The sequence below is a fragment of the Terrapene carolina genome, unplaced genomic scaffold (genome assembly GCF_002925995.2).
Source record: "Terrapene carolina triunguis isolate 2854851 unplaced genomic scaffold, T_m_triunguis-2.0 Scaffold231, whole genome shotgun sequence".
Taxonomy (NCBI): domain Eukaryota; kingdom Metazoa; phylum Chordata; order Testudines; family Emydidae; genus Terrapene; species Terrapene triunguis.
The window spans coordinates 13,045,760-13,059,044 of record NW_020664582.1 but is presented as its reverse complement, the minus strand read 5'-3'; the positions used below and the strand labels follow the sequence as shown (position 1 = coordinate 13,059,044).

The 13,285-nt window shown below is 45.1% G+C and overlaps 1 protein-coding gene across 3 annotated transcripts in view; it reads right to left on the bottom strand.

The window, feature by feature from the left end:
• ACACA (acetyl-CoA carboxylase alpha) overlaps positions 1 to 13,285 on the bottom strand; it is a 197,325-nt gene that overhangs the window by 40,367 nt on the left and 143,673 nt on the right. For all 3 annotated transcript variants that reach the window (XM_029912558.1, XM_024195395.2, XM_029912557.1), the window contains 5 exons: positions 12,866 to 13,009; positions 12,110 to 12,230; positions 7,425 to 7,521; positions 4,612 to 4,708; positions 3,698 to 3,833 (listed from right to left, as the gene is read on the bottom strand). In XM_029912558.1, the coding sequence (XP_029768418.1) occupies positions 3,698 to 3,833; positions 4,612 to 4,708; positions 7,425 to 7,521; positions 12,110 to 12,230; positions 12,866 to 13,009 (595 nt within the window). The remainder of the gene's footprint in view (positions 1 to 3,697; positions 3,834 to 4,611; positions 4,709 to 7,424; positions 7,522 to 12,109; positions 12,231 to 12,865; positions 13,010 to 13,285) is intronic.

Genomic DNA, 13,285 nt, shown 5'->3' with positions numbered 1-13,285 from the left:
CAACGAGGCTGCGCTCTGCCATAACGTTTTGGTTGTGGCACATATAGTTTTGATGAGAGGGAGGGCAATGCGTGCGGGGCCAGAGGGCGCTAGGATGTCCAGCATGGGATCCGCGTCTTCTATTACCTCCTCTGCCTGAATGTGCAGGCCCTGGGCAACTCGCAGCAGTAACTGCTGAAACACCCTGCTGTCCTCCAGAGCTGGGGCTATAGTGGTGCCCGCAGTGCTTCATCTGGCAAGGAGGAGGAAGAAGCCCCCATAAAGGGTGGCTGTTCCCTCCCCTGGGCGCCCACGGGGTCCCGTGACTCCTGGGGATCCCAGGCTGGAGCTGACCAGGACGGTGTCATGCCCATAGGTGCCAGGACGGAGGACACCATGCTGGGGCTGCAGGCGGCACTGTAGGTGTCACTGCCGATGCATGCACCGATGTTAATGTCAGTGCCAATGTCAGCGCCGTTGCTGGTGCCGCAGCCGACGGCATCGATGTATGCGGTGGTGGTGCCTCAATAGCTGGCTGCGGTGCCTGAGAGATCTCCTGGGCTGCAGGTCCCTGAGGCGGGGAAGGCAGAATGAAAGTAGCCGAGGCTACCGATGTTGCTGCCGAGTGCAACCGTTGGCTCTGATGGAAGGCCCAGGGTGTCCAGAAGGGCCAGTGTGCTGGGTTCTGCCACTTCGGGGGCCACGGGGCCAGGTAAGCTTGTCTCTCCCGCCGTGACCTGGAACCTCCTGCTCCTGGTGGTGCCAGGGCAATAGGAGTCGGACTCTGACTCCGAGGTCTCAGAGGAGGAAGACCACGGAGGAGCTGCACTGCGGGGCACTGAGACCTAGGGGACTGGGCTCTTGTTCCCGAACGACTGGTGTCAGAGGGCTCTGTGGAGAAGGTGAGCGCCAGGACAGCATAGCCGGTTTCCCTCTTGACTGTACTGCAGGGCGGACCGGTGCTGTCGACACTGGCAGTGCGTCCCTCCTTGGAGGTGAGAACAGCGCCGTGAGGTGCAACAAGTCTTGAGCTGCATTAAACGCCTCCGGGGTCTATGGGAGCTGCAGCTGCTGACTCCTGAGGTCCAGCAAGCAGGGGGGGCCGGATTCAACCGCCCTTCCGGGGCAGGAGTCAACACGGACCTCACAAGTGACATGGAGCAGTGGCCCAACTGGGGTCTCTCAGTCGCCAGCTCCTTAGATTTAGCCAGGGGAGAACAATCCCTCTCTGGCTTCTTTTTCTTCTGAGACACTGGCGATTGAGACCGGCGCCTAGCCGCCGAGTGGACGCGGGAGGAGCCATGACGGTGCCGAGTCTCTCAGGAAGAGTCCTTTCTCGGCACCGGTTTCCTGGATGACGGTGCCGGGGCGCTCCGCACTGAGGAGGTGGTGCTGGGTCCTGGATCTGAATGGGGGTGAAGAGCTGCCTCCATGAGCCGCTGTTCCCTCTCTTTCAAAGTTCTGGGGCGGAACTCGCAGCAAATTCTGCAATGGTCCTTTTGGTGACCCTCACCTAGGCACCTTAAACATGCAGTGTGTGGGTCACTTTTTGGCATGCGCTTAGCGCAGACTTCACACTTTTTGAACCCGGGTGACCGTGGCAAACCACGGCTCCAGGGATCAGAAGGGTGGGGAGGAAATCCCCAACAAACTTTAAATAATTAACTATAACAACAACTATTAATGACAGATAACAGAAAAGGCGCATGCTAAAGCAAGGGCTATGGGATGTTCCAGCCACGGTCACTGGTGGTAAGAAGGAACTGAGGGGCTGGCGGGTCGACGGGGCGCTATATTGAGCGCCATGAAGGCGTGACTCCAGGGGACCCCCGGGTCGACCCGACGGATGCTGCTATGGGAAAAAATTTCCGGCTGCCATGCACGTGACGTGCGCACACACCTAACTGGAATGGACATGAACAAGCACTCGAAGAAGAACTTACATTCCAAGTTGCGCACTGCACACCCCAGGTTACTCCTGTTACCCTCCAGCTGCCTACAAATGACTAGATAAGAACAAACGAAGCCCTAAGAATCCCACTCTGTTGTCAGTCAAAGGAGATGCTGCCAGGTAAGACATTCCTTTCCTCTCCCAGGCTGGAGAGCAGGCACAACTGGATTATTGGCCTGGCTGTGCAGAGCATCACTACTGGGGATGTACCCCCTGTAGTAACCGGATTTGTTGTTTTAACTATTACACAAATATTCCAGCCTAGGAACCAAGATGCAAGGAATCTAAAAGGGTCAATTTTCAGTAATGGGCACAGGGAGCTAAATGTAAACAACTCTATTATTGGAGACATGGCCAGCCTGAAAGCCATATTATCTAAACAAGTGTTTCTTTACCTCTGTATGACTCGCTCACAGTCTGTGCATCTCTTACCCTAGACAATGAAAATCAATGATGGCACTTCCAAGTTCTCAGTGCTGTAGCATTTGGGTTGCGAACACTTGATGGAAATTTGTCCTTGCTGTAAAACCCGTGTTTTCAAAGGAATTTAAAAGAACAACAGACGGAACATTTTTCTGTGGGTGCTGAGGGTTTGTTTTTATAAAATTAATTTTTTAGATAAAGTGGAGTTGTCACCTTACTAAGGGCTTGTCTACACTGGGGTTTCACACTGAGATAAACTGTGTCAGCACAAGTCATGGATAACCTGGACACGGATTGTCTACACCAGTGGCTTGCACAAATGCAGCTATATTGGTGTAAAAAAATCCAGTGCAGACAAAGCCTAGGAGTCAGACCCAGTGTAGACAAGGCCTATGAGCCTAGAACCCACAGCAACGCACCTTTAAGAACCACTTATAAAGAAAACTGGAAGGAAATGCCACCTCCTAAGCAAAGAATGTTCAAAAGAAGCCTTGCCAGCCAGAGGAGACGGAGGTGCAAAGCCTCAACAAGGCAGTTCTAAAATGGGCTATAGCCGATTTTATCTCCCAGATTTAAAGGGCCAGCTACCAGCGCAGACCATGCGTGGAAACTGCAGAGTTCTGGTGACCACACAGCAAAAGTGACGGAAGCTCTCTTTGAGGTTAGTAAAAGGGGCTAAATTTCTCAATTATTTTAGAACCAAGGGGTTTGGGTGTCAGACACCTTGAGGTTTTCCCAGGCAAATCCATGGAGTTTCATGTATTTGGGATAATTATGCCCTGGTGTTGGCTTTGCTATGGTTTCATATTTAACTAACAAATTTCCAACCATGTCACCTGACTCCATTACATACGGTTCCATTTTGTGGGGTAGAATCATAACTGTTTATGGCTGAAACCTGGTGCATTTCCAAGACTTCCAAGACTGAAATGCACTACAAATTAGAACAGCATCAAAACAGGGGCAGGGGACAACCTTGATGTAAGCAGGCCGTCTAAACTCAGATGTATTCATAGTATCAATTGGTCCAAGTACCATAAAGGTTAGAAAGCCTACAGTTACCCCCCTTCATAGCAATTCTGTAGGGCTAGTCATATATGCCTTCAAGATTCCTGGTTACACAGGACTACTAAGAGAGAGAGCTGCTCTCCACTATAACAAAGGTCAACTAGAAGAGGAAAAACACACCTGTAATCCTAAAGGGAAGTCGTTGACACTGTCAAAGCACATCACACAACCTTTAGTTCTGTGTCCCCCTAAGAACAGTTTGTTTCTCTTGATATCAAGAGCCAAACTGACGGTCATCCCCAGCACATGAAAATATATCAATGGTTTGATAATCACCTTTCATTCCACCCGAAAAGCCTCTCCAGTTGGCAAAGACCATCAGAGGGAGTCCCTCCCGGTTAAAGTCTTTGATAGCCTGAGCAGTCTTAAAGGCAGAGTCCGGGAACCACACCTGACCAGCCTGCTGGATTATCTGTTGGGGGGGGGAAATGGTACGATTTGAATGTTTTGTTAACGTGAGAGTTACTATCAGAAGAAAACAGATACAGCAAGAGCTCCAATCTGAAACCAATGCTGACCAGCATAACAACCTGTTATAAATATTACAGGGCCGCGGGTGCACTGGGAGAATGATGCACAAAGGAATGAAAGGGCACTGACTCTAAGAGTTTACAAAATAAGACGCTGATCCTGCAACTGACTTCACGTGAGCAGATCTCCACACCCATAGAGTGCTCCATTGACTTCAGTGCAATAAGGAGACAAAAAGAGCACTAAGGAGAAAGGAAGCAGGAGTGGAGACATAGGCAGGCCAAGAGCTGGGAAGGCAGAGACAAGGGATATGAACATAAAAAAGAGCAAGAATTTCAGAAACGGGGGCAAGGTGGCCCGAGCAGCAGGAGAGGATGATGATTTTGACTTCCCAGGTTTCCTGATTCTAAGACTTGTGCTTTAGCCATAAGATCCTTCCCCTCTTTCAAAAGAGAGCAGGGCTAGCCTCCACAGAGATAAGCCATCTCCTGCCCGTATATTCGGTATATCCAAGGCTTTCTCTCTGTACAAACAGAGCCAGCCAGCAAGACAGCCCATTCACCAGCTCTGAGAACAGCATATTAGCATACAGCCAAAGGCTAATCAGTTTCCTGTCTTGCGGGCAAATCTTCCAATAAACACAAAGAAACTTTTCAAAGAGGCATCTGCAGAGGATGACTTTAACCAAACCCCAAAGTATGTTCAACAGCAAAACCTACCTTGGCCTCAGAGTCCAGGTTTGCAGGATCAGCAGGGATACTTAACTCCACTGTTCGGGTTTCTACAGCAACTACTCCTACAGGTATTCCTCCCAGTCTGAAACCAGATGAGACAAATCAAAACCCACATATTTTATCATTGTACAACGAGTCATTTTTTTCTAATCTGGCATCAAAACACTTGAAAATAAAAACAAGAGACAAACAATGCAAATCAATGGAGGGAGAGGCACTCTGGCCTTTCTGAAGAGTTCAGGCATGTGGCTGGATCATTTCAGAGCTGGATTTACAGCTCTCAGAACAAGACCTATTTATAAAACTAATACCCCCCAACAAACCAGAGCAGAACAAACTGAAGCCTAGCATTTTGCACTAGGTATGGGACAGTTACGCAGTTGCACAGGGCTGCATCTCTCCTAGCATGCCACCGCACAGGTTTTCATGAAACTGTCTTCATCAGGAAATAGAACCTTGAAGACCCAAGCCTTCTGAGCAGCCCATTTACAATCCCAATGATCCTTCCACCCACTACCAGTTGATCAAAATCCCTACATGCCACATGTTTTACAGACGACTGCATGACCCAGCCACCCCAATTGCCCTGCACACTATACAGGGATCCCCCAAAAGTGAGGAATGGTGATGGGCAGACGGAAGGTTAGTGTTTTATCTATTAACCCTCACAGCTGCTAGGTCATTACGGGAGATAAAAGGGTCTGGTATATAAGCACAAGGAGGCAGGATAACAAGTGCCAGGGAAATTCAGCCTCACTCTCCATTCAGCCTAATAACTTCCTAAAACAAAAGGCAGCTGCTTGTAGCAACAGCTGCTTGCAATGGCTTCCTGATGTTGCACGAAAGGGAGTCCCAGCAGAGACGACCCCTTTCTACTCAGCCATCTCAAGTTGGATGACAAGCACCCCAGGCACCAAAAGTGACAAGGCCGATGTGCACTAGGGGGTTTGAAAATATTCCTATTCACAATGATTAAGAGTCTGGCTGGAAACTCGTAATTGCAGAAGCCGTCTTAAATCGGTAACTTATAACGTCTATATTAGGGCCCATGTGACCTAATAAAGAACATCTTTATCCAAGTATTACAGTTATTTATTGAACTTGAAAACAGCTCAAAACAACTTCTGTTTTCCATTATACTTCATATAAATTTCATCAGGCTAGCACATGAGGATGCTACATCTTGTTTTATAGTGTGTCCCTGGACAAGTTGCCCTGGAATAATAAAAGACAATTTACAGCCAACAGCGCACATATTCCAAACATACATACAAAAGATGAGTTTTGGCAGCACTTACAGTAACAATCCCAGAAGAATACATTCATATTTATTTTTTCAAAATGCCACTGCTTTTGAAAGAAGTCAGCTCCACTTGTATTATATATACACACACGTGTGTAGGAGTCTGAGTCCAAAGCAGCTCAAAATGTGTCAGATGAAAAGAAACTAAAAGTCAAGCCAAGAATATTCCTGAACAAAGACTGTCTGGCTTCGCTAAATAATTGATTTTGTCTGGGATGCTGGCTAAACTTACAGCCGTTAGATGATTATAATACTTTGCACCTGCAAAGCAGGATCATCAAAGAACCTTACAAACATCCGATTAAACCTGAGAGGTAGGTTTTATACACAGTTTCTTGATGGAAAAACTGAGGCATGGAAAGGTTACAGGATTTCCACAAGGTCAAACAGCAAATCGACGGTTGAGCCAGCAGGAATCCTGGCTCCTGTTTCTCTGATCTAACTACTAGAAAATATTCTTGCTCAGAGCTGGGAAGGGAATTTATGAGTATTGGTTCCTATTCCACTGCTCTTAGCACCGGATAATACTCCATCCTTCTGGAACAGCTTTATTCAGAAGGGAAACAGACAAAGAAAACACACAATGCCACTGATTATTTTAACAACAACAACAACGAAAGACTTGAATTCTGAGCCTAAATGGAAGAGCCGTTCTGCAAGTTTTGCCATCTGATGGCTTTTTCTTCTTGGCAGCATGAAAGTGCAGGGACCTACTATACTGAAAGAGCTACAAAGGCTGGAATTATTTTCAAGACTGGGATCTAAATCTCAAGCTAACACGGTATGTTTTAGAATCTTGAGCAGGTGCCACTTGCCACAAAGATAAGGGAAAGTGATTGTCCCAGAGAGGAAGGTGAGCACCAGATGCAAGTCCCCAGGGCCGCTTGTCTCTGCAATGTAAGCTAGACTAAGATCAGTCTTGGCAAGTGCTAGTTTGGAAAAAGCTGCAGGTTATTCTATGCTGGGATCACAGCTGAGTTACTCTCTTTTCAGAGTGGGTAATAAAATTTAATAGAAACTTCAATTTCCCACTTGAAAAAAAACACCAAAAAAGTACGTCTCCCAGCAATCTGCAGTTTCTTCCAGTCTACTTCAGTTTTAGCTGGACTTTTTTTTTTTGCAAGTCAAATGTGATTGTGAAGCAATATAGTCCACCAACTCCTCTACATTATGTCAGAGCCACAACAATGCGCCCCCTCTGTATTACCATGTACAGTAGAAAGGTTTGTCCCTAGGAATCACCTGTTGCCCACCCCCGTATACTCTTTCCATCCAGCATTATAGAAGACGAAAGTTATCAAGCACCTTGGGACAGACCGAAGGAATTATCAGCACATGTTCAATTCACGTAGCAGAGACGTGTTCTGCTGAGATGATAAATTTGTTATTCACATCCATCCACTCACCAGTTTTGTCAGAATGTGTCAGCAGAAACACAAAGCATCAGTAAAAGCTAGATTTCTACAAAGGTCTAAAAAAGCCTGTGGGTACTTACCTAGCTCTACCAACCACAACTGTTTGTGCCCAGGGCTGCATGATCTCTAGGAATGATCCCTTGTCAAAGAAACCACTTAACCATTGGCTTTTTTGAGCTACAAAAAGGAAGGGGGGGCGGGGGGAAGAGAACATAAACAGCAGTTAAAATTGTAGCAAGACTCCAGTTTAACAACTTGGGGGCTGGGCTTTTTTGTTTTTTTAAAAAATACAGACAAACCGATGATAATATAAGGGAGCATTAGACTGCTGAGCATGTGTCTGCCTTCAGCCATCATGTCCTATTTCATTTGCTAGTCTGCATAAAGAGAGTCATTTATCAGCAAAGGCATCATTTATTGTTAAACGATGGGGTTTGGATAGCAGAGGGCCTTTGCATGCTTTTAAATAAATAACTTTGCTTTTTTTCAAGACACTGCAAACATTTGTCAAAAGGCAGTCAAGTCATTAAAGATGTTGTTTTTCAAAATGACTATTTCTATTTTAAAAACCTAGCTTACAATTTTCTCTTGATTCTGCCAAAAATGCTGTAGACAGACGCACATTTAAGAATAAATGAGCTAATGATATCTGAACACTAGACATTGCATTTGTGTGCATCATACATTGAAAAAATAATAGGATTGAATCACTATGTATAGCCCACATATATAGCCCATAAAGTGAATCCTTGCTCTACTAAAGACAAACTACATAACGCACATGTTCGCCCCACACTCTTCCAGATGCTATAGAGAACCATAATAGTTGTCATACTAGATCAGACTTTCTTTCCAAGTCCATTTCCTTGCAAACAGTGATGGCCAATTCCTGATGCTTCAAAGAAACAAACCTTTTTCTAACAGTGCTCCTAGATGATTGTGCAATGCTGAGGAGAAACAAATCCTTTCTGACCCCTGAAGAAAATCAAGCTCGTGCTCTGAAGCATGATTACCTTGACTGTGCTACCTATGCACAACTCGTTATAAAATTATCCAGTGCTTTATAAGAGGAATCCATTATCTGACTCTATGCCCTCCTATATCAGTGATTGCAACAGATTGACCATATCTCTGTGTGAAGCAGCATACTTGTTGACTTGTATTGTATATGCATTCAAAGCAGTTGATAATAGTGTAGGAGAGAGCAGGACCTTTAATAACTGCTGGAGTCATAGGGGATTAAAGTGTATTTTTATGTATTTAATTTACAGACAGTTCTTTGGTTCTCACCAATGTAATATCTGCACCTCCCTTACTGTTAGGATAAAGCCTTGCTACTACACACCTGTGAGGCAGAGTGCAATACCATTACCTCCATTTTACAGATGGGAAGACTGAGGCACTGAAGGTTAAGTTGCCCAGCTCTCCTGATTCCAAGTTCTGTGCCTTCACTGAAAGACTACCCTTCCTTCCTACCTCTTTTACATTTCTACAGATATTCATCAAGCCAAACACTGCCAGGAACAATAAAGAGAGAGGCTGCATCATTTTATGACTACTAATGCTTGTACGCTCTATGCAAAAATAAGGGTAATCAAGGGTCATGTTTCAGGGTGCAAGAGGACTGCCTGCAGGGGGCAGCAATGCACCATTATTAGAGAATGGACCCTAGATGCAAAGTTTGTACTGAGATCTCCTTTCCAAACACAGATTTCTAAAACTAAGTACGCTCCGACACTGGGTCAGGGCCAACTGCAACATTCAGCTCTGCATTCAGGTTAGGATTCTGAAATGACCCAATGAAGTCCAGGGTTGTTAAATCCAGGATCTCAGTTCGGGCCCCATCTCTAATGAGCAGGAAAGGGCAATATGGAGGGATTTGACTTTTCTCTGTTACTGGCCACTGTCTGATCCAACATCAACAAAAGACAGGAAATGCAAAGAGGTCACTGCTCTGTTTTCCGCAGTCCTCCAGACTGTAGAAGCCGCGAGCATCAAATCATGGCACTCAGGATACTCTATACACCCAGGCAATACAAATTACTCTGCAGGTAGCAGCTTTTCACTGAGCCCTCACAAAGCTCGCACAAAAACACAGCCTCCCAGCTTTACCCCTGGGCACACAGCTTCTGAGCACTGCTTTAATTTGAACAAGCACCTCTGCCTCCGCAAACCCAAGCCTAAAACCAATTAAAAGTGGAGATCCAAGCGAGCTAACCTCTGCTGACTTAAACAGGATGGAGAGTGTTTTATCAAGACCAAACTTGTAATTACTGTGTTCTACATTCCTTGCCTCCGTGGCCCCACTGTAAAATGTGACCATCCATTTCAAAATTATCTCTTTATCATGAGCCCAAAGCTGATCGTTTAGATTCTGGCCTCGTGTCGGGCGTCAGTTTGAAGAATATCACAGCACTATCTCCTCTAATAAATGGCTTTAACTTTTCACCTAGGAGATATCTGCTTTAACTTATCACGGAGAATCATCTGCTTTCCTTAACGCTTCCACTAAATTAAAATCTGAAGTCACTCGATTTGGAAGCCGGTGTTAGCTGCACTCAGACAGCTGGATGAATTACTGGAGAGATGATGAAAAAATATTATCCAAAACCGGAAAACTTAGTTTATCACAAATCTCATTTTATCCCTCAAACCTCATTAATAACAGCGGGGATAATGGTCACCTAGTTTGTAGCTTGTCCGCACATCTCTTGCACGCCTCCAAAAGGGAACAGTAGGGGTTCAATCTTTTGAGATGGTTCCAATCCAATTATTGTGTGAGGTCTGCCACGCTAGTTAGAGATGGATTCCTTTATGATAAAGGCTTTTATTTGGGGGGTTTTAAATTCCCAAAACGGGACAATTCCCGAACTATAAAAAGCAGCTCTGAATTGTAAATATGCTCTCTTAAGTACTCAGAACTTACATACTATCATGTGTAAATTTTGTTTTTTACGTCTCTTCAAACCGGTTATTTCATAATCTCTGAAAAGTACATGATATATTTGGCTTCAGCACTCTGATTCCCTGCTCCAACCCGTTCTCTCTCCTTTCAAATAGTAACATTCACATGGCTTCCTGGTTAGTTACAGAAGCAGAGGAGAATATTTCCAGCCCAGGAGCAAACCTGGATAGTGTCAGGGTCATTTTCAAATCTCAAATGCATAATGTGTATTGAGAAAAAAAATGTCCAGGGTGTGGTAGCAGGCTTTCCAGGAGGCCCCATGATGCATTTGAGTTCAAGGCTGGGCCTTTCATCTCACAAGGCACTTTCCTGTTAATCTTAAAGGAAATAAAATCAACCAGGACATCAGGGCAATGTCTGTGAGAAAATGTCATCTGGAACGTCTACCTTCTGATTTCCATTCAAATCCCCAACTGCTCTCAAATGTATTCAGTGCAGAATTTAAAATAAAAAATTCTACTTTGGGGAAAAGTGAAGAATTGTGCACTATCATTAGGGAACTTCACAAACTCAAGCAGAACAACTACAAAATCAAAGCCACCTTCAGAAGCACCCTTTGTCTTGATTGATATGATTTTGTAGAAGCAGACTGACGGTAAAATTTTCAAAAACACCTACATGACTTCGACACCCAAGTCCCATTTCAGAAGTGACTTAGGCATTTAGGAATCTAGATCTCATTGTAAGTCAATAAGACTTAGGGCTTGTCTACACTTTAAACGCTACAGCAACACAGCTGCACTGCAGAAGTGCTTCAGTGTAGACACTCCTAGGACAGAGAGAGAATCCACCTCCACAAGAGGTGAAAAATTCTTCCATTGACCCAGCACTGTCTACACCATGGATTAGGTCAGTTTAATTACGCCACTCAGGGGTGTGGATTTTTCCTGGGCTGACCTAACTTTTTAGTGTAGACCAGGCCTGAAGTCCCATTCTCAGAAATGACTAAGGCCTGGTCTACACCTAAAATTTAGGTCAACTGTGAAAAATTTCACGAGTGATGTAGTTAGGTCAACATACCTCCCCCAACACCTCTCCCCAGTATATGCAGCTAAGTAGATGGAAGAATTCGCTTTGATCTAGTCCTCTTTGAAAGAGGACTAATCAAAGCAAGTTAACGAACTGTTAATGGGTGTCAGCAGGGTCCATGTGGACAGTTGGCAGAGTCACACCCCAGCTTGCTGAGAAGTAAATGTTTGTGCAGGCAAGCTGTAAATCATGTTGGTGCTTTTGACAATTTTATGCTTAGCTTGGTTTCAATAGGCCACCTATTAAAATAGTTTTATTTAGTAATGCTGGGGTTTGCCAAAATTCAACCTACTGTTTTTTAATCATCTTCTCACCTGGATTTCTTCTATCTACATCTGACACACAAAGAGCCTGAATCTACAAACCTTTATGCAACTAGTCCTTACTCACACAAACAATCCCACTGAAGTCTATGGAGTTACTTGCATGAGTAAGAATTATCCAAGTGAGTAAGGGTTTCCAGTACATAAGAGAGATTCATTACAGACATGGTCATCCTTGCAGTGGCTTCAGTCCATTTAAAACGGAGTCAGTGGCTAGTGCAGTATCCCCACTTTTTTAATTATAACCACACTGCTCTGAAGCTAGCAGGCAGCAGCTATTCCATACAGCATCATTAGTGCACTATCAATAACAATACTTAGTACTGGTAAATGCCAAATGACATTACTGAAGTACATATTTTGGAGCTCTGGCTGTCATTTTAATGCCAGTAGAGATCTTGAAACCAGCTGAACTATCACACAACCTGCATGACAAAGATGTACATACTGGGACTAGGACGTCCAGCCAACATCCAGCGGGGATCATAGGGAGTCTTGGTGGGAACAAACTCAATGACCCTGTCTATAGGATCCTTGATGGTGAGGGTAGGCACTGGGCTGGATACACTCTAAAACAAACAACAACACAAAAAAAAAATGGGATAGATTGTCCTACGGTATTCATGGCTCTGCACCAAACATTAGAAATGCAAATGAACTGGCTGATGTCATCCCAGTTCCTGTTGCACGTTACCGCCCCCTTTCCAGACAATCCTAATGACTGCAGCATCCCAATATCTTTGCAAAGGTCTGAAGAAGATGGTACGTTCACGTTGACACTTGCATGAGACTTCATTTGGCATATTTTGCACTTGGTTTACTCTTGAGCTTCAGGTGCTGCCAGCATCTACCGGGCTCGCGATTTAATTTTAAAAAGGTGACCAAAGCCACCTGACTCATCCCACCCACTGTTTCCAGAAGACAGGTGACCCGTGCATTCGCCTGGCTGCAGAGCAACTCACATCTACAGTAACTTTGCTGGGGAGGGGAAACTTTTAGCATCATTTCTATAAAAGACAATCAACTTTACATGTAAAAACCCTGCTGCACAGACTACTATGGACAGTTTGCCAGCGGGGTGATGTGCACAGGGAATTGGCAGTTCTCCAATGGTCTCTGCAATGCCCCAAAGAACTGAGTTAAGTGAATGCCATTAGCCAGTATAGGCAACGGCACCTTGCACTGCTGCACCAACAAGACTTACCTTGGGCATATAGGACAGCCACTGCAGAATGGTGTAGATGCCTTCAAAATCATCACTCACAGTGCTGTGCGTCACACCATTGTTGTGCATGATCTGGACCCCGCCCAGCTGGTTGTTTGAGGTGTACACCTCCCGTCCGAGCACCTTTCAAAAGAGGAACAGAAAGGGTCAGACAACGTGAAAGGGTAACCAACAGCCTCTGCTCAGCCTGTCCCATGTTGTGTGTGCATTCCAGTCCACACGTCCAGCAAGTCCTACCACTCCAACAGTCATTGCTGGGGCAGCTCTTTGAACAGCAGCAGTAATAAATACCTGGACCTTCTCTAGACCCCTGAGTGCTTTACAAACATTCACTCTCCCGTCACCTTTTACAGATGGGGAAACTGAGGCACGGGGAAGTTACATGACTTGCTTTCAGTT